Source organism: Arvicanthis niloticus, chromosome 30 (genome assembly GCF_011762505.2).
Source record: "Arvicanthis niloticus isolate mArvNil1 chromosome 30, mArvNil1.pat.X, whole genome shotgun sequence".
NCBI classification, from domain to species: domain Eukaryota; kingdom Metazoa; phylum Chordata; class Mammalia; order Rodentia; family Muridae; genus Arvicanthis; species Arvicanthis niloticus.
In genome coordinates this window covers 11,435,754-11,457,824 of record NC_133438.1, presented here as the reverse complement: position 1 = coordinate 11,457,824, position 22,071 = coordinate 11,435,754, and the positions used below count along the sequence as shown (strand labels likewise).

Here is a 22,071-nt window from a genome sequence, read left to right as displayed (position 1 = left end):
ATTCCAGATATATTACAAAATATATACCTTAATTTTATAATTACCTTAATTTTATGAACCATGGAAGAAAATCAATTCCATCATTCAGTGACATCCTTAGGGCTTATGAAGTAGAAGTAGTATATTCTCAAATCAGGAGAATTAATTTAACAAAACATAAAACAGGGTCACAAGTATTCTGCCATTGTTACTTATGAAAAGTTTCGAAAACACTTTTAGAAAACAGTGGGAAACACATTCATTGGACAGATTTTCCATTTTTTCTCTTCTATACTAGATTATTCAGTACTGCAGTGCTTAGTAATAAAAGAGATGTATTTAGACAGTGATATGAATTTTTCTGGGTACAGGGGCCTTGCAGCAAACTCATTAGCATACAGTGTGCTGTGAGATATGACTGAATGTATTGCATCTGACCAAAATCTTATTTATAGGCAATTCATGCTAGCATAATTAAGGATTATAGAACCAGTTCTAAGTTTTCTTGCTGATTACAAGTTTCATAAAATTGTCTCTTCTTTATGAAAGTTTTGATGTGGAATGCAATAAATATTATTTGTGATTAAAAAACATAGCGAGTCTACATGAAAATGTATATCAGGCAAATAACATTTTGTAAAAAGCATTATTATTGTGTTCATACATGGATGTGTATGTGTATACACATGTCAAAGTTTGTTACTTTTCTTATAAAAATTACAAGTATCTTATTTCTTTCTATTTTGCCTGGAAGTTCTGATGACCACACAATAGTTGAAGTTTGAATTTGAATCATGAATCAAATTTACTTGAGCCTGACGTTAATGAATTTGAAACAGAAGTGTTGAAATATATGTGGCAATTCACTTAAAATATCAATTCAAGCCTATAGGCTCAGTGATTTTACACTAAACTACATTAGGCAAGGTGTCTTAGTCACATTTGTATTCCTGTACAAAATATCATGACCAAGAAGCAAGTTGGAGAGGAAAGGGTTTATTCAGCTTACACTTCCACATTGCTGTTCATCACCAAAGGAAGTCAGGACAGGAACTCACGCAGGGCAGGAACTTGGAAACAGGAGCTGATGCAGAGGCCATGGAATAATGCTGCTTACTGGCTGGCTCGGCTTGCTTTCTTATAGAACCCAAGACTACCAGCCATAGATGGCACCGCCCATGATGGGCCCTCCCACCTTTGATCACTGATTGAGAAAATGTCTTACAATAGAATCTCATGGAGGCATTTCCTTCAAGGGAGCCTCCTTTCTCTGTGATAACTCCAGCTTGTATCAAGTTGACACAGAAAACCAGCCAGTACAATTGACCCCTTGTCAACTTGATAGACAAACCCATCACTATTAAGCCTCAACCCTTACTTTCTTATTCATCCCCAAGATCTAAATAACTTTAAAAGTCCCAATCTTTACAAATTCCTACATATTAAAATTTCAATCTTTTAAAAATATCCAATCTCTTTTAAAATTCAAAGTCTTCTTCCAACTCAAAGTCTATTAACCGTGGGATCCACTAAAATACTTTCTTACTTCAAGAGGGAAAAACATAAGGACGCAGTCGCAGTCAAGAGCAAAATCAAACTCTATGTCTGAGATCCACATGTGATCTTCTGGGTTCCTCCAAATGGCTGCTGTCACTTCTCCAGCTCGGCCCTTTGTAGCACACACCTTGTCTTTAGGCTCCAGCTTCCTGGACTCCACTGCTGCTGCTGTTCTTTGTGATCATCTCATGTTACTGGCATCTCCAAAACACAGCTGTCTTCTGTGGCAACTGGACTGCACCTTCACAAATAGGCTTTTATAGGCTGTTTACATTGTGATAAGCCTTAACTTCTCTGCAAGACCCCTTCAGTCTTGGACCTTAAACTGTTACTGAAGCTGCACCTTCACCAATGCCCTCTCCTAACTTTTCATAATGCCAACCATCAACTGCTACCCCTTTATATTTCAAAACCAATACCACCTGGGTGACTATTATACATTACCAAGTCTGGCTGCCAAAGTGAGGTACAACCGTGACTGCCTCTGGAACACAGTTTCGCTGTGCTTCCAGTGAACGCTTCCCAGAGGATTTCATCTTAGTGATTCTGGTTTTTTCTTAATCACTGGAATCTCTTAGATCCAGCTAACTAGCATCAATCATTTCAGTAATGCAAAGGTTTCACTTTAGTAATTCTGGTATCTTGTTAATCACAGCTGATTCTTCAGCCCCAGTTAACCAAACCACAGAATCTTCACAAGCAAAATAGCAGAGGTCCTGAGAAGAGTCTTTAATCTTTCCTCTGAAATTTCACAAGCCAGGCTTCCATCATTTGCACTATTCTCAACATTATCTTCCAAACTCCTACAGAACATCACACAGAGCTCTTAACACCCAGTGACTCTTCTAGCAAAAACTTCCAAAGTCCTTCCACAGTTCTCCCCCAAACATGGTCAGGTTGTCACAGGAATACCCCATTATGCTTGCACTAATTTGTCTTATTCAGGGTTTGTATTCCTGCACAAAGCATCATGACCAAGAAGCAAGTTGGGGAGAAAAGGGTTTATTCAGCTTACACTTCCACATTGCTGTTTATCACCAAAGGAAGTCAGGATAGAAACTCACACATGGCAGGAACTTGGAAACAGGAGCTGATGCAGAGATCATGGGGGAATGCTGTTTACTGGCTTGCTTACCCTGGCTTGTTCAGCTTGCTTTCTTTGTTTTTATTTTGTTTTGTTTCATTTTGTTTTTGTTTTTGTTGTTGTTGTTGTTGTTGTTGTTGTTGTTTGTTTGTTTTTTGGATTTTTTTGTTTTGTATTTTTTTTAAAAAATTATTGGTTATATTTGATTAGTTACATTTCAAATGTTATCCTTCTTCCTGGTTTCTCCTCTGAAATCCCACCATCCCACCCTCGTCCCCCTACCTCCACAAAGGTGCTCTCTCACCCACCCACTAACTCCTGCCCCAATGCCCTTGCATTTCTCTACACTGGGGGGCATCAAGCTTCTCAGGACCAAGGGCCTCCCCTCGCTTTGATGCCAGACAAGGCTCTCTTCTCTAATTGGAGCCATGGGTCCCTCCATGTATGTTCTTTGGTTGATGGTTTAGTCCCTGGGAGCTCTGAGAGGTCTGGTTGGTTGATATTATTGTTCTTCCTATGGGGTTGAAAATCCCTTCAGCTCCTTCAGTCCTTCCCCTAACTACTCCATTCGGGTCCCTGTGCTCAGTCCGATGGTTTGCTGCAAGAGCCGCATCTGTGTCAGTAAGGCTCTTGCAGAGCCTCTCAGGAGACATCCATATCAGGCCCTTATCAGCAAGCATTTCTTGACATCTGTGTATTAACCAGGGGCCATGTCTAAGCTCTGGATATGGTCTCTACAGGTTCTCTCTCCCCTTTATTGGGTATTTTAGCTAATGTCATCACCATTGGGTCCTGGGAGCCTCTTACTTTTCTGGCATCAGGACTTTCGGTTGGCTAACCCCAGTTCCTCATCCATCATTGCTACACACTTCTGTTCCATTTTCTGACCTTCTGTACATCTCCCCTATCTCCTTCCATACCTTATCTGGCCCCCTTTTATTCTTCTCCCTCTCCTCTCTCCTTCTTGAGCCCCACCTACCCTCTACCTCCTATAATTATTTTGTTTCCCCCCTTCTAAGTAGGTCTTCCTTCTTCTTGGCCTTCATATGGCCTGTAAGTTGTATCCTGGGCATTCTGAGCTTTTTTCCAGATGTCAACTTGTCAGTAACTACATACTATGTATATTCTTTTGTGACTGTGTTATCTCGCTCAGGATATTTTCTAGTTCCATCCATTTGCCTGCAAATTTCATGAACTCGTTGTTTTTAATGGCTGAGTATTACTCCAGTGTGTAATTGTACCACATTTTCTGTATCCATTCCTTTGTTGAGGTTGTTTTTCTGGGTTGTTTCCAGCTTCTGGATTTTATATATAAGGCTGCTGTTAGCATAGTGGAGCATATATCCTAGTTATGTGTTGGAGAATCTTTTGGGTATATGCACAGAAGTCCTTAAATAATACTCTATCCAATTTTCTCAGGAACCACCAAACTGATCTCAAAAATGGTTGTACCAACTTGCAATCCCACCAGCAGTGGAGGAGTCCTCTTTCCCCACATCTTCACTAGCATCTTCTGTCACATGAGTTTTTTGATCTGACTGGTGTGAGATGGAATCTCAGGGTTGTTTTGATTTGCATTTCCCTGATAATTAAGGATGTTGAACATTTCTTTATGTGCTTCTCAGCCATTCGAGATTTCTCAGTTGATAATTTTTGTTTAGTTCTGTACCCTATTTTTAATAAGGTTGTTTGGTTTTCTGGCATCTAACTTCTTGAGTTCTTTGTATATATCGGATACTAGCCCTCTATTAGATGTAGGATTGTTAAAGATCTTTTCCCAAATTATAGGTTGCCATTTTGTCCTATTGACAGTGTTCTTTGCCTTACAGAAGCTTTTCAATTTTATGAAGTCCCATTTGTCAATTCTTGATTTTAGGACATAGGCCATTGGTGTTCTATTCAGGAAAATTTTTTGCTGCTCATATATTCGAGGTCCTTCCCCACTGTCTGTTCTATTAGATTCAGTGTATCTGGTTTTATATGGAGGTTCTTGATTCACTTGAACTTGACCTTTGTACAAGGAGGTAAGAATGGGTCAATTTTCATTCTTCTACATTCTGATCTCCACTTAAGTCAGCACCATTTGTTGAATATGCTGTCCCCCCCACCCCCCCCACTGGATGGTTTTAGCTTCTTTTTTAAAGATAAAGTGACCATAGGTATGTGGGTTCATTTCTGGGTCTTCAATTCCATTCCATTGATCTACATGCCTGTGTCTGTACTGATATCATGTGGTTTTTATCACCATTTCTCTGTAGTAGAGCTTGAGGTCAGGGATAGTTTTTTCCCCAAGAAGTTTTCTTATTGTTGAGAATAGTTTTTACTATCCTGGGTTATTTTGATGTAAGAAGTCATTACCAAGTACTGACTATGTCAGCTGAAGTGTATGTGTAACCACTAGCTGCTACTTGTGCTGTAAGAGCAGATTAGAATCAATATCCTCCATTTAAACTTGGCTTAAATTGATGAAATTCTTGAGATCAGAATTTTAATAGTAAGTTTTTAATCTTCTGAAGTACAGAACTCCACTAGGTGCTAGCCAGATGAGATACAATATTTACCAGGATTATTTCATGTAGGCTTGAATGCATAAGAGAATCTCCTCCACTTCTGCTACCCAAAATTGATATTTCAAGAAGAATCTCTCTGAACATAGATAAAATGGCCACTGTTATAAGTGAAGGAAGATTTAAGTTAGGCAAGAAGAGGAATACTTCGTGACCAATGTTAAGATAGTACAGTTAACTTTCCTTTTTAAATATGTGAGTGTTTCATGTACTTCTTGTGTAAGTACAAATGTAATGCAGTATACCGGATATATTCCTAAAGATGACGAGTACTGTAGCAAACACTGAAAAACACTGTAAATCACAGGGGTTAGAGGCTCAGTGTTCTTCAGAACACAGTCAACTATATAAACAGAGCAGGTGACCATCAGTGATGAATATTTGCCAAATAACTTGGCAATATTTTAAGCTGACAATAGAAAAGAATGACAGGATGACATAAGGAGGTATAATAGTATTAATATAAATAGGTAGCACTGATCACCACTCTTTGGGGTCAGTATGTGGTCTTTCAATAAAAGGAACATTTTAGCTTCATAGATAGTTATCATGCATAGGTATTTTTATCTGTTACATTTAGTAATAATAATTTAAGTAATTTTAATAATAGTTTAAGTATATTTTACTACACCAATTCATTCCATAAAGCAAATATACTTGCTAATCTTGGTTAAAAACTATTATTTTCTACAACATATTTATGAAATACTTTATTTCTTTCAACAGAATATATTCACATTATAATCTTAATACCATTTATATTTAGTACATTTTTATTGATACTCAGAGCCAAGAAGGAAGGGAGATAAAAAATAGCAATGATTCCATACTGTATGATTTTACCCGCCTCAGAACAGCATTGAGTTATCTAGAAATCTGCACTTTTTCTGTCATGAAAATTTAGCCCAATGTCTTCAAGCACATTTTCTTACCGTTTTAATATCTCCACAATTTGAAGTTTAAACCCACTGTCATTCTAGAAGCATTTTCTCACATAGTCATTTGTGAATTTATGATTTTTTTCTCTTTGGATTTCTAGAAATGTATGTATTAATAGGAAACTTACTTTTATGATGCTGGATTATTTCTCTTGTTGCCTTTTTAAATATACTTCTAGCTTGCAGTCCTATAGAAATATACTAAATTTTTAAGTGCATTGGCTGTCCCTTAAATGGAAGGAGCATCTAAGTTTCTTTCATGAAAAATAAAAGTATATTGTCATCTTTCAAGTGTATCTATTCCCTTGCTTTGCCATTGGACCAGTGTTATGATAGCATCATAGAGCACACAAACCTCTAAGATTGTGACAGTCTACTGTTCTAGGTTCATATTTAAATAAGCATCAGGCAGGAAACAATGTAGCCACTCTTTTTAAATAAAATAAGAAATAAGATACTCTAAACAAAAATGTTAACTAAGGTGCAAAACTCTAAAATAATTGTGTTCACAGCATATATATGCATATATCATGCACATATATACGTATTATGCATGTATATTATAAATGGTATATTTAATTTAAAAAAAATTAAAATATTTTTGAGGTTATAAAATCTTGTTAATTACTCAGTTGTTAATTTTATTTTATTTACATTATCAATAATTTATCTCTGTATTTTCAGATTCCAAGAAAACGAAAAAAACTCCAGAAGGTAAAAAAAAGTACTTGAAATACTTTCCTTTTGGGGTAGGGGTGTCTAGTACTCGGTACTCAATGAGCACTTAAGTAGCATTTTTACCCATTAATGATTCACCTAGAAGCAAAATCTGTGTATAGAACTGAAAAGTGGACAAGAAAGAGAGCAAGGGCAAGGGAGTGAGAGAGGAGACTGATGAGAGAGAGAGAGAGAGAGAGAGAGAGAGAGAGAGAGAGAGAGAGAGAGAGATTGGAGAAGTGCTTTAGTTCAGAGACAACACACTTGTCTATCATGTGTAAGACTCCATGCTCAAATTCTAGCCAACACAAAATAATACCAATAATAATAATGATATCAAGTTATGATATATTGCCATATTTACCTATCATGAAACTTTTCAATTGTTTTACAAATATAATTATTTTATCAGACACTGAACAATGTTACATACCAAATACATAAATTTGATTACTTCAATTTCTTTTCAACATAGTAACTTCAGTTAGGACTTGAAGTATACCTTCTTTTTCTTGACTTCAATGATGACCCATTTGGCAAGTTACCTTCTGTCTTCTGAACTTATACAAGTAGAAGGTATTTATTCATGTGCAGTAAGACTACCAGATATAAATAGCTCAGGTTATTAAGCAGTATAATTCTAGACCTTTTCATTGTTGACTGATGTTTCTGTCAATACCTGGGATGATTAGTGATACCTCAAAGCAGGACATACTACGAAATCCAAAAGGAAAACTAATGGAGAGGTAGGTTGGGGGAAACTCCACTCTATCTATTGTTTGTGTAGTAAATGTATCTCAAAATCTTTTAAGAGTAATGGTTCCATGCTTCTTTTTCTTTCAACAGAACAACCCAAGGGAAAAAGTAAGGAAATGCATGCAAAGTCTATTTGTGAAAACTTGCCTCTGCTATATAGAATTGGCTTGCTGGTGTAATTATATTTCAAATTTCAGTGTTTAATACATGTGCACTCTATATTTGTTTTGCTTTGGACATTTTATGAGGGTTATTTTATTTATTGATTTTTCTGCATACTTTTGAATGTATAAACTGGAGATCAGAGTAGCATACCCATCTGACTCAGAAGTATCTAATAAAACCTCATTTATTTATTTTTTTTTTACCATGCCGACATTTCACTGAAGCCCATGATGTAATGTTTGTGTAAGTTTAGTGTTGACATCTAGCTACTTCTTCATTCTTAGAAAACACTAAGCATTGCTTTCCAGACTCTTTTTGATTATCTAATTGTTGTTGAGGTCCAGGAATCACCTCACAGAACACATGATCACCAATCTCAGACGGGGATAGTTTATTGAGCATATGCCCCAGGACTGATTGACCAGGACCACAGTCCAGATTCGGAAAGTGAACTGTAACATTGAGTTAAGATTCTATAGGGATTTTAAATCTAAAATCCACAGATATATGTGTCAAATTATTCCACCAATCAAGATTTAGAAATAAGGAATTTCCTTAGGAACATGTCTTTGTTGTACATTTTTTCTGTTCCCATTGATTGGGATGTTCAACTGTGGCAGGGGACTTGCCTTGTCTAATATTCATGTTTTAACTTGTCTACCAGGATGGGACTTGTCTTGCCTAATATTCATGTGATAACTTGCAAACCATGATGTAAGTTACCTAAGAACATGTCTTTTTCTGTCAAATAGGATGTCAGCTCCCAGGGAGGTATCAGGAGCAATAAAATTGCTAGAGATCCATTTCTTAATGATCATCTAAAATTATACAAGGCAGTATTGATATTAAGTAAAGCTATATGCCTCTAGGTCTCTGTTTTTGTAAAAGTATAGATATCACACTTAAGGAAAAATTTAACAGTCATTGAAATTAGCACACTTCTAGGAAGATAGATACATGACTCCATTGGCATTCAAAAATTCTGCTTTAAAATGTATGTCAGCTTAAAAATATGCATATTTAGTTGTTAGGACATTGAAACATTCTATCATAAAATTGCTCTAAAATATCTTGTAGAAAGAAATGTGAAATTATGCTACAAACCAGCAACAGGGAGAAATTTATCTATAGAGCAGTATACATTCCTTTATGTCCGGATTGATGAGTATATACAGCTGGTGTAATATCTGGCATATGGATATAGAAACCCACCATAAACCATTACACGTGCATGAACATAGAGGCAACTAAAGATTTGAGAAATGCTATTATTTGTATACATAAATTTAGTATATTAGTGTTGTGGTCTAATCAGTGCTTAGCTCTTAGAAAACAATAGCTCATGTATTTCAGACTATTTCTTCTTCTTCTTCTTCTTCTTCTTCTTATTATTATTATTATTATTGTAATCTAAAAATATTTTGACATGCTCACATTCCTATAAGCATTACAGATCATTGGAAAAATTGTTAAGATGAAATAAAATAAAATAAACTTCACAATTGTTCAACACACTACTTGTACTTTTAGAAATGCATTCAGTATGTTTAACTTTAGCTAAGCAACACACACTTTTATTTTTGCCCTTTAACATTTGTTCAAATGATTTGTTCATTTATTTCACTGCTAGCAACTATGTCAGAGGAGAATATTTTGCCTAATATACATATGGCAGTACAGGCATGAAAAACAAAATTGTTAAGGAGAATTTGACATTGGCCAGAGAAGATTCTGTGACACTCTTTCATCCTAAAATGTGGTATATGGAATTCCTTCAGTGTAAACATTTTCCTATCTCCTGATTTTATGCACTACATAAAATATTAGATATGTCTTTTGCTTCTTCCTTCACTGGTCCTATTTATCAGTACTGCTCAAGGATATCCATTTGATTAAATTGACAAGTTGTCAAGTCAAAATAAGAATTAGAACATAAAAATAACATAAAAATATCAAATTATTGCCAGCATTTCCTATAAAAAATAGTACATATTAATGTGTCAAGTTATCCTGAGAAGAGAGTCATTTTTCCCACACAATGTGGATAAGGGAGTTTCTGAAGGCAACACCACCTAAAGAGGATTCTAATGTAACATATATCCTTCAATGTCTTTGCTTCATTTGTTCTCAACTGCCTCCTTACTTTATCTTAGTGCTAAAATATTCCCATAAAAGTCCTTATTGTCACTAAATAAATCCCCCCAAAAAGTATTGGAAGATGAATTGCATATAAAATGCATCCAGATTCAACTTTTTGTAACTTATTTTAAAGCAAATATAGTAATTATACTTCATGCTATTTTTTTAATCCAAACTTTACTTTAAGTTACTATAAAATAAGTGCAAGCTTAAAGTTTTCCTCCCTTAAGAGATCTATATTATGTTTCTGGTTTCTATTTCCAAAAATTTTTTCTTAATATTCAGAAATTTCAGTGCTATGTTAGGAGAACACACTCATGAACTAGGGAGAAAAGGCTATCCTGAAGATGAGATATTCATCATTTTGTGACACTCATGAGTTGCTGTGGTCTAGCACCAACAATGCATGTTTGTCTGTATTAAAACAATGCATTTAGAAAACATAAATTATAATTGTATTAACAATGATACTCTGTTTTAGAACAGGAAAAGAAAGAAAAGCACACAGAACCAGGTAAACATTTTAATGTTCTATTTTTAATTTTTTATGTTATTTAATTCATACCTGAATACTGAATTTTAATCGCAGTCACAGATGGTTGATTTGCCCTCTCTCCTCTTTCTTTTTGTTTCATATAGCAAAGACACCAAAAAAGGAACACCCAGGTAAGTGAGACTGGTGTACCTCAATTGATTTTCCCAGGAGGCAAGCCTGAGATGGGCTTATAAAAGCAATGCCAGGTAGAGACAGGAAATCTCTTCATCTCACTCTCTGTGTTCTGAGCTCTTGCCAGAATCAATATCAATATGGTTTGAGAGAAGGCAGAGCAAATGCTGTGTTGTCTCCTTGTTGCTAAACATGTGTTTATGAACTGACAGTAACAGATCCTCTGAGACATCAGAAGTGCCTGTATCTGGTTCCACCCCAGACCAACTAAGTAAAAATCTGCATCTTAGTAAGGTTATTGGGGATCTATTTACTCAGTGTCTGAGAAGCACTGTTGGTGGAAATACACTCAAAGCAACTTAGAGGAGAATGTTTATTTATCTCACAGTTCAAGGATATAATCCATCAAGGCAAAGGATTTTAAAGGTAGTAAGTTACATTATATCCACAGTCAGTCTTGAGAAAATAATGACTGATACTTTTAGCCTACTTTTCCTTTTTGTCAGTTTAGGACAACAGTCCATAGATGCCCACAGTTAGCGTGTGTTTTTCCATTTCCACTCATCTAACTTAGATCATGGCTCACAGATACGCACAAAGGTTTGTATCCTTAGTGGTTTTAGTATCTATATGAAGTTGGTGAACAACGACAACCATTTGAGACATTATTTTATAGATAGATATATTTATAATTAAAGCTAACAAGATAAAGTAAGAATAAAACATTTTTCTGTAAATGCACCTCACATTGAAATTACTTTTGAAATATAAAATATTCAGTTCCAAAAATACTCTCTCCCTATTCATAATGTTACTTAATAACATTTTTGTTGCTCTGTGGTGTTGTTTTCAATATCTCAACATCCTAAGATTAGAAAATTTAAATTAGAACCAACAGATCAGACAAATAAACAACAGAAAAGAGAACTACAGTTAATATGGACATAAAATAATTTTCATAAAGTTTCTAAAATTTAACCAGATCAAGTAAGTAATTTCAAATTAAAATTTCTAAATACTTTTTTATTGAATTTTTGCATTAAGTACCACCTACAATTTTTTTGGTGAAAATTACTCAACCAATGTTCTTGAGGCTTTCTCTCTCTCTCTCTCTCTCTCTCTCTCTCTCTCTCTCTCTCTCTCTGTGTGTATGTGTATGTGTGTGTGTCTCTCTCTCATGTGTGTGTGTGTGTATAGATATGTGAATGTGTCTCTCTTTTTCTCTTTGTGTGTAAATATAGGATATGTAGGATATGTGAATGTGTGTGTGTGTGTAAGATATGTGAATGTGCCTGTGTGTGCAAGGTATGTGACTATACATGTTTGTGCAGCCTGTAAACTATAACCTTTGGATAGTATAGGTGTTAAGTCTTGTGTATATATGTAGTGGGTGTGCATAAATGCAGGCAGACATAGCCTCAATTATTGTCTGTCAGCTGCTCCTATCACAATTATAATTGAAATTAACCAACATTCATTTAATAGTATGTCAATAGCCAAGTAAATGTGGCTAAATTATAGCCTATTTATAAGCTCTTGCTTTATAACTGTTTATTAGTTGAAGAGAAGAACATGAAATAGAATAATAATCAGTTATAATGTTTAAAAACTGAATTTTCAAACACACAATTTCAGAGATGAAATAATAGTACGTTTTATTATTTCACATTAACAGTCAAGCTACTGCAACTCAGAAAAGAAATGTTTTGTCCACAATATAAAGTGAAGCGTATTTATGTAGAAGTATATTCACACAGTGAGTGAGACAACACATACTCATATTTATACACGTACGAGGAAAGCTAAAATAGAGTGTAAATAATTGAAAACATACAGAATTATTCACAGGTATCAATAAGAGCAATTTAAGTATTTAGCAGATCAGTATTACTGTCAATGTACGTTCATCTCCAGATAGGACAGAAATTTACTAACACTTCGGTATTTTCATTTACTTTGCTTTGTCTTTAGACACAAGTTGTTTTAGGTAGCTCTGGCTGTCCTTTAGCTCACTATACAGACCAGGCTGGCCTCAAACTCACAGAGATGCCCCTGCCTCTGCTTCAGGAGGCCTGGGATTAAAGGTGTGCACCACCATGCTTGGCTACTTAGATATATTTTTAAAGTGATGTTACTGGATCATTTGTCAACTCAATTTATACTTTTGGGACAATGTTATAGACTCTGGAAAATACACTTCCTTAAACATGGTAGCAATCAGGCCACTTGACACTTATTGAAAGCCCTGTAAATGAAGCATGAACAGTGTTGAAAGATGTATGGACTCTCCTGACAAATCTTTGGGCTTTGAAATCCATCTTAGAGAACAGCAATGAAAAAATTTTAAAGCTACAATTTCGTCTCAGAAATTATTTTCTTCAGTTTCCAATATTATACTTTCTATCTTTCTAACAACTAAGCCTCAAAGTTATTTTTAAAGTTATTTTTAAAGTTACTAATTAATGAAGACCTGTTTCTCTCTTGTCATTGCAGCTCCAAGTGAAAAACATGGAAAAGCAAGTACGTTGACCAAAGCTTGATAAGAACAGCACTGTTTAGCAGCCTGCTTGCTTACGTGTTCTTCTGTAGACCTTCTTAATGCTCACTTTTGAGTCCCACTTGTCTGCATGTCTATATGATGAGTTGTTATTGTGAAATAACATACAAATTATCTTATGTTCTATGTGTTTGTTCTTATAGAAATTTGTCTAGAGAAATTAAATTTGTAAGTTTTGAGTTATTTAGACTGTAAATTTTATATTCACCTTTTTTTGCTCCCACAGAATTAAATATAATTTTATTTTCTTATGCATTTTCTAATTAATTATTTAAGAGTCTCAATGAATAGTAAAGTAGCTTTGTCTACCATGAAAGTTTCACTTTTAATGAAATGCTGACATCCAAATACTTTATTACATTTTTTGTAGAGTTCCAATTTTTTTAATGTTTGCATCTTCAGATTAATTTTTTTATGATAACTGATAAGTTATCACAGTAGATACATCAGTAACAGCTCTCATGCTTAGGGAGAAATGCTGGTTGTTTTTTGCTTATTATTTTTTGATTGGATAAAATACAGTTATTTAAATACTATTATTAATAAATACACTTGTTAATGCATATGGAGGTCAATAACAATCATTTTCTTATAACTAATTTTCTTATGCTTTATATATAAGATTAATGGTATAATGTAATCAGCATATACTATAGAAACCATTTATATTTTTGTTTTGAGTTAAAGGTACATGCGTATTGATTCTAGTGCTGATACGTAAAGGAGCTCTATGGTTTATTTTGAAACAGTATATTGTTGATGGATATATCACAGAATAATTAGAAAATATTAGTTTGCTTGATATTATTTAAAAATAGAACATTGCAGTTACAGTTGTCACAATGGCATTAAAAACTTACAGATGTTTTAAAAATATTTATTTATTTTATTTATATAAGTACACTGTAGCTATCTTCAGACACACCAGAAAAGGGCATCAGATCCCATTATAGATGATTTTAAGCCACCATGTGGTTGCTGGGAACTGAACTCAGGACCTCCAGAAGAACAGTCAGTGCTCTTAACTGCTGAGCTATCTCTCCAGCCCCAGATTTTTTTTTAAGAGCAATTTAGGTTAGGGCTTGTTGCTCTTTGCTGTTCTTCCACAGAGTTGAGTTTTTGTGTCCAGTTTCTAACACTCATGATGATTTACAGTTGTCTATAACTCCAGTTCCAGGGCTTCCATTGTCCTTCTTTGCCATCAATGGGTATATAAAAACATGAACATGCACACACACACACACACACACACACACACACACACACACAGAGAGTCATACACACATACTCACACATACTCACAAACATATAGAGAATTGTAAAAGTAAAAAAGTAGTTATTTATGACCTATAATTCTGTTTATATTTTCACACAAAGTTGGAGTTTAAAGTTGAATGTAATGCTAACTGGAACTTTGTACCACAGATTTTTTTTAGTATGCGAAGCCACGGAAATTCATAATCAAGAAAATGTACAAAATGAAACTGATAATTTTGCATCACTCATAGAAAGCTTTAGATTGAAAATTACTCTGAAATTTAGCATTTCTCATAAGGAGATATGACATACAGATAAAAATATTCATCTACAAGAGAAAAGCTTAGAATTATGTCCATCTGTGCAACACTGTCTAATCACATTTTGAAGCGATAAGCATCTTTTGCGGTAAACTATTAAGCTAGCTTGTCAAATTATTTAAACCCAACTTATGTGATTGAGAGCATTGAGCTTGACATGAACATTATTCTTCACTACAAAATTAATTTAAAATATTTCATAAGTAATCTAATGACATGCATTACATATTTATCTAGAAACTAGCCTTTTGATATTGAAATCATAAAACAACCAATTTTACACAGTTATTATAGACCATCAACAACTAAAAGGCTAATGCCTAAGGTCAAAGTTGCATATTATAAATAGTTTTGAAAAGGCTTTAGCTTGTCCATATTGTATTTTGCAATTTGTAGGTATTACCAGATAAATTAACACTAATAAAGTATGTATGCGAGTCAATGTGATAGCATTGAATTTAAAAGGAAAGGTGGGATTGACAGGAAAGAGTAATTCATGAAGAGACTATGGTTCATTAACACTGGATTTATAGCTAGAAAGTAGATTGAACTAGTAGGGAGGAACCATTTACCTCAGATCCTGCAGAATAGTTAATATCACTGTAGAAGAAACATTTATTGGTTTGAGTGAAGCTTTTCATAGGTACTATGAACTTGACAATAATACATGTTTTAATAATACAGTTCTAATAAAGGGCTCTTAGTACTCCTACAATGTCATGAAGTGAAGTTGATGGAGAAAAAGTGTTTAAAGAGGCAGAAATGCCAAACCCAGATTTATAATGTCTACAAATTGATATAGATTCTTTTCTCAAGGACAAGCCAAAAATGTGTTCAAACACCCATTGTTTCACCTCCTACAGTCACTTGAATATATGTGTCATTTTAACATTGGATAGAATAGTGCTGTGGTTGACAGTATGACTAGTTATCTCTAAATAGAAAGATAACAAGACAGTTAAGCTTTTAGAGTATAGATTATATAACAAATATAGTACTATCCACAGTGATTCCTCAAAAGGACATTATGTTCATAGTGCTCACTAAAAATATGATGACATCACTTCTATTTTATTGTGAATGGTTATACTACACATCAGTGCTCTGAAAGTTTTTGGAAACACTGCTGTAGTTAATTCTTTTTTCATTGAGCAATTCAGGGTGTAGATCACATAATATCTACAAATAACCTTCAGTCAATTGAGTTATTAACAAAATATTTACCTTAGGACAGACAAAACTGAACATTTCTCTACATCAATTCATTTAAAATGCCAACGAACATTTTTCATCCTCTGATTTTAGCCCTGCACATATTTTCATATATTTAGCTGACACTAGCTTGATCAATCTAACTTCAGTGTCTTGATATGCGTAATCTCCTCCTCTACTAAAATGTACCTCAGAAGTATTTGGGAGCAGCCCAGATGAGGATCTGAAGAGTAAGGAAATTTTGAATTTAGGTATTTATCATTTAAAGAGTGGCAGCCATTTATACCAAGAGAATAGAATATTATTTGAAAACCATTGAAGTATTTCTGGAAGAACAAGAAACATCGTCTTATTCTTCTTTACAAAATTAGTAGTTGTAGAGCCTTCTGCAGTAACCATGACTTCATAAGAAAAGTTAGCTAGGTTTCCAGTACCAGACATGGTATACCTCTTGTTGAAAGGGTATTATGTCCAATCTGTACAGTTGTTGGGCATGATGATCATTGACATTATTCATACACATCATAGCTGTGTATAACAGCTCATTGCTTTTCTTCTTTGACAGCCTGCAAAGAGCCTTCTGGTACTATGGAATCTAGAGCAGGGGCAGAAGATTTGGGTTAATTCTAGCTCAGGGGCCTCTGAACCCTGCTTCTGATGTGCATAGCATCTTGGTTAGTAGTAACTTAGCTTTCACCTCTGGGTTGTAGCCAATAACGTGAGCAATAGGTTGTATATTTAGGACTACCTTAGATAGCTCTGGCCAACAGGTCAAATCAGGACTTCTTATGTCTGGTATGTATTATGTTAAGTGGTGTTTGGCTCTCATAAGGAAAGCTGTCATCCTAGATGAGAAAAGTTCACTAAATATATATATATATATAGATAGATAGATAGATAGATAGATAGATAGATAGATAGAAGTATAAAGGTATTTTCTTGAAACACAGGGAGAGGTTTAAAACCTTCTAGGAAATCTAAGCTGTAATTTTAAAAAGATTCTGTATTTTGTTATGCTAAAATTAATATTTCTGCCAATAGATACTATAACAAGTAGTAATATGCAAATGCTAATAAAACTAAAAGTATAAAGATCTGATAATAAAAATTTCCTCAAATAATGAAATGTTTATAAAATGAGAACAGATACATTATAAAGATTTATTACTTTATCATGCTTTTTCTTCCCTATACAAACTGTAGAAAGCTTTAGCTATTTTTGCTTCAAAATTAAATACTCTGTTCTAGGCTCAGATTCCGTATTTTATCTTTAGTGCAGCTTTCTTATTTTCTTTATTAGATATTCAAATAAGTGCTCCATATGGCAAAGTTTTTCCCTTTTACATTGTTACTATTTCTTAAAGAAACAATGGAGTCTTTTAAACAAATAATATTTTGGCTAATATTTAATACTGTTCACACTCAGCTTCCCAAGCCAAGTATTCTTGACCATCTACCAAATTAAAAACTGAACAAAGGCAGCCTTTATAAGGTCTTCTCCAAAGTTCATAAATCACTTACACTGACATTAAATACTAATACTTTAAGAACTATTTTTTTGTGTAATAAGACACTTCTTATCAGCACTAAGAATACATAAGAATACAATTTTGATATAGAGTTATACCAAGGAAGGAGTTCATTTGCATAGTGTTCCTTTATCAAAATGATACAAATGTTCTCTCTCTCTCTCTCTCTCTCTCTCTCTCTCTCTCTCTCTCTCTCTCTCTCTCTCTCTGGTGTGTGTGTGTGTGTGTGTGTATGTGTGTGTGTGTGTGTGTCTCTCAGACACTATATGCATTTTATGTTTTGATTAGATGTGTTCTAGTCTGACTATAATACTCTATGCTATATTTTTCTGAAAACTCTAAGAGCCATTGCTTACTCTTTAAATAACTGAATTTGCAGAAGCTGAACAAGACAAAGAAGAGATTGCTGCTGTCTCAACAAAAAAGGGTAAACACAGCTGAAAAAAAAAAAGCTGATATGACTATAACTTGCTCCTGATGCTTTTAACTACTGTCTGTGTAGTGGCATGACAGGGGCTTTGCTGGCTGATTTTGCTATTTCACTGACACAAAAACAAACTTTGCATTATTATTATTGCATCTACATTAACAAAGTTTTGTGGTTAGTTCACTATTGCAGTCAATTTTGGCCCACTAGATCTATAAGCTAATGTTTGTAACTATATCTAAATTGAAATACAGTTTTTAAAATATTTTATAAGTATACTGCTTAAATGTAGTATGATTTTATTTATTCTTAGGACATTTGGATTCGACACACAACATTAAAAGACTAAGTATTAAATAAATTAAAATTTATCTAAGAAGATGTACATAGTGTGTTCATTTTGTGTGGAAATATTATAGCACTAAGAAATATATTCCTTGAGATGTGGATGTAGGGAAGTTGTGTTTTGAGAAGCAAAATGGGAAGTTGTAACAGAAAACAGTAATTCTAACAAAGTCTTTAACAGAAATTCGAAGGAATATTTAATAAATCTACCTTAATTATACATTCAAGACCACAAAAATTCACACACACACATATATTCCACTAAAATGACATTACATATACTTATAAAAATTACACTATAAATGTACAAAAATAAAACATACATAAAATTGTAAAACTAGTAAAATATGCATGACATCAATTTACATGCCCCTTCTAACATTATATGTATAAACATATGTACCACATTCATTAATGTATTCCATATATTACTAATTATTGATTTATATATATTAATTGGTATATATCCATATACATGATTATATGATACTATGTAGGTACATCCCATTATGTTTAATTGATGTAATTTCACTATAGCTGACAGAAGCCTAAATTAAAGGTATCATACTTTTTAAAATTATTCTATTTATTTACATTTTAAATGTTGTCCCCTTCCCAGATTTCCCTCTGCAACACCCCCAACCTATCTCCCTTCCTCTCTGCCTCTATGAGGTTGCTCCCCGACCTACACACCCACTATCCCCTCACCATTCTAACATCCCCCTATGTTGGGAGATGTCAGCCTTCAAATGACCAAGGGCCTCCTCTCCCATTGATGCCAGATAAGGCCATCCTCTGCTACATATGTAGCTAGTGCCATGGATCCATCCATATATACTCTTTGGTTGGTTTTGTCCCTGGGACCTCTGGGACATCTGGTTGGTTGATATTGTTCTTCCTATGAGGTTGCAATTCCCTTCAGCTCCTTCAGTCCTTTCCCTAGCTCTTCCATTGGGGTCTCCAGGCCCAGTCTGATAGTTGGCTGTGAGTGTCTGCATCTGTATTAGTCAGTGCTGGCATGGCTTGTTAATATTGTGTTGATGTAAATAATAAAATGTCATGGTATTATGACTAGGCTGGAGGTATTAATAGACAATAAGAGAAAGTCTTTAATCTGGGCATTGGTATTTGGGCCTCATGTGCTGTCAATAAGATAAAGTTATTGATAAATTTAAAAGCAGGAAGGAAGATGAAGGCATGCTGCATTTATATCTGTAGCTAAAACACAAAACTGTATCCAGAAAACAGTAGATGCTTTCTTGTGTAATTTTATTTGCATAATTATTGATTGTGGGGATGCTTAGCTTGTGCATGGGCACAGGGTGTGGCTTCCTGTTGGGGCGGTTGTGGACTCCACAGCTCCAAAGAGACTGGAGAGTGGGGAATTTGACCGAGTTCGCTCTGTGAGGTGCCTGGTGGATGCTGTGGGACTCACCCAAGTGCAGGGAGTTATCACTCAGTCTGAAGTTCCACGGGGGACAAAGCTCTTGGATGGGGACCCCAGAACAAGAAAGCTTGTGGGGATTGACTGGTCCCAGACTCCTGGACTCCCAGGTGCCACTGAAAGCCATAGAAGAGTTGAGACTGGGGGCATGCAGGCTGGACCAGCCTGCAGCTGAGAGGGGTGAGAGGGAGAACTCCTGTGGTGCCCCTTGGGGCTAGACCCTTGGTTCATCACTCACTTGGCACGGTTGACTAGCTTGGTTGAGTTGGCGGTCCTGTGGCTGGAACCCAGAGAAGTCCTCCACAGGAGATTAGACGATGGCTCAATAGTTGAGACCTTCTCCATGGTTCCCTACAGTGGGCCTCAAAGACACAAGGAAATCCATGGTTTTAAGGCTTTATTGTCATGGTGGATGGTAGATGAATCTGGCAGCACCCCGCAAAACTCAGGGCAGACCTGAGCTAAATAGAGAGGGGGGTAAATGGAGGGAGGAGGGTCTAAGGAAGAATGCTTAATTGGCTGCCTCCTCATTAATAGGGAAATCTCTTGAGGCTGAGGCCTGTAGTCATGTCCTCTACCTGTGGAGGGGCTGGTAGGGGCATTGCCCTATGCGACTGAAAAATGACCCCGTCAGGAACCTGGGGTCTTGGGGCATGGCCAAACACCTGCTGTTGTCCCGTTAGAGTCTGGGGTTCAAGGCCTATACCCAACCAGGAACCAAACTAGCCTTTCACGGTCCCAAAGTAATGGGGGAAAAGAGTAGAATTATGTCTACAGAAGCAACTATTGAACTACCGACATTGAATACATGCATGGAGGCTTTTTTCTTTTCAAAAACTATTTTTTTAAAAAAATTCATTTTATATCACAATCATAGTCCTCCTCCCCCTTCTCCCTGTCATACCCTTACAGATGCCTCTCCCTGTATCCCCCTTCCCTTTATCTCAGGGAAGAGGGAGCCACCCTTGGGTACCACCCCAACCTAGGGCATCTATATCAACAGGACTTGGCATATCCTCTCCTACTGGGGTCCAATCAGGCAGTCCAGATAGGAGACAGAGATGCAATGTCAGGGAATAGAGGCCGAAATAGCCTCTGCTCCACTTATTAGAGGGGCCACATAAATAACAAGCTGCACATTTGCCACAAATGTATAAGTGCTCTATGTCCAGCCCCTGCATGCTGACTGGCTTGTGGACCAGTCTATGTGCGCCCCCATGGTTCCTGGTTATTTGACTTTGTAGGTGTTTTTGTGGTGTCCTTGACCCCTCTAGTTAGAGCAATTCTATCCCCCAGTCTTCCACAAGACTTCCCAAGTTCAGCCTGATATTTGGCTGTGGTTCTCTGTATGTGCCTCCTTCTGGCACTGGATAAAGCTTCTCAGGCGAGAGTTATGTTAGATTCCTGTCTATAAACATAGCAGAGTATATTAAATAGTATCAGGGGCTGGCTCTCTCGTATGGGATGGTTTTCAAGTTGAGGCAGTCATTGGTTGGCTGTTCCCTCAGTCTCTGCTCCACCTTTATCTCTGCACATCTGTGTGCAAGACAAATTTTCAGTTGAAGATTTTGTGGGCCCTCCTCTGGAAGTCCTTCCTGGCTATAGAAGGTAGCTACTTCAGTTTTCGTGTTTCTCTATGATAGGAATCTCAGCTAGGGTCACCCCCATAGACTCCCTGTCTCATTAGCTCAGACCTCCCGCTAGTCCCAGAGATTCCCCCAACTGATTTCCATTCTCCATCCCAACCCTCTCCGGTCCCGCTTCTTCTTACACATGATTGCCACCCCAGTTTGCTTTCTCACTCCCTCTTCTACCCAGTTCCACCTTTACATCCACCTTCAATAACTATTTCAATAACTATTTAGTTTCCTCTTCTGAGTGAGATTCATGTCTCCTCCCTTGGGATCTCTTTATTTCCAACTTTCTTTGCGTCTGTGGATTATAGCATAGTTATCCTGGACTTAATGCTAATGTCCACTTATATGCCATTCTTGTCTTTCTGGCTCTGGGTTACCTCATTCATGATGATATTCTCAAGATCCATCCATAGAGTAGTAAGAGAACTAAATCAAGGATATACGAACTGAAAATAAAGGCATTAAAAGTATTGCAATTCACAGATGATATGATAGTATACATAATGGAACCCAAAATTTTATCCGAGAACTCTCACCACTGATAAATACATTCAGCAAAGTAGCTGGATACAAGGTTAACTAAAAAAAAAAAAAAGAAAAGAAAAGAAAAAAAAGTTGCTCTCTTTTATACAAATGATAAATAAGTTAAGAAATTAGAGAAACAACACCCTTTACAATAGCCATAAATAATACAAAATATCTTTGTGTAACTCTAATCAAGCAAGTGCAAGATCTACATGACAAGAACATCAAATCTTTGAAGAAAGAAATCCA

At 35.6% G+C, this 22,071-nt stretch overlaps 1 protein-coding gene across 10 annotated transcripts in view; it reads left to right on the top strand.

Annotated features, from left to right (window-relative positions):
* Trdn (triadin) overlaps window positions 1-22,071 on the top strand; it is a 379,612-nt gene that overhangs the window by 219,650 nt on the left and 137,891 nt on the right. For all 10 annotated transcript variants that reach the window (XM_076927916.1, XM_076927914.1, XM_076927917.1 and 7 more), the window contains 6 exons: window positions 6,810-6,839; window positions 7,689-7,706; window positions 10,384-10,416; window positions 10,542-10,568; window positions 13,063-13,089; window positions 17,824-17,871. In XM_076927916.1, the coding sequence (XP_076784031.1) occupies window positions 6,810-6,839; window positions 7,689-7,706; window positions 10,384-10,416; window positions 10,542-10,568; window positions 13,063-13,089; window positions 17,824-17,871 (183 nt within the window). The remainder of the gene's footprint in view (window positions 1-6,809; window positions 6,840-7,688; window positions 7,707-10,383; window positions 10,417-10,541; window positions 10,569-13,062; window positions 13,090-17,823; window positions 17,872-22,071) is intronic.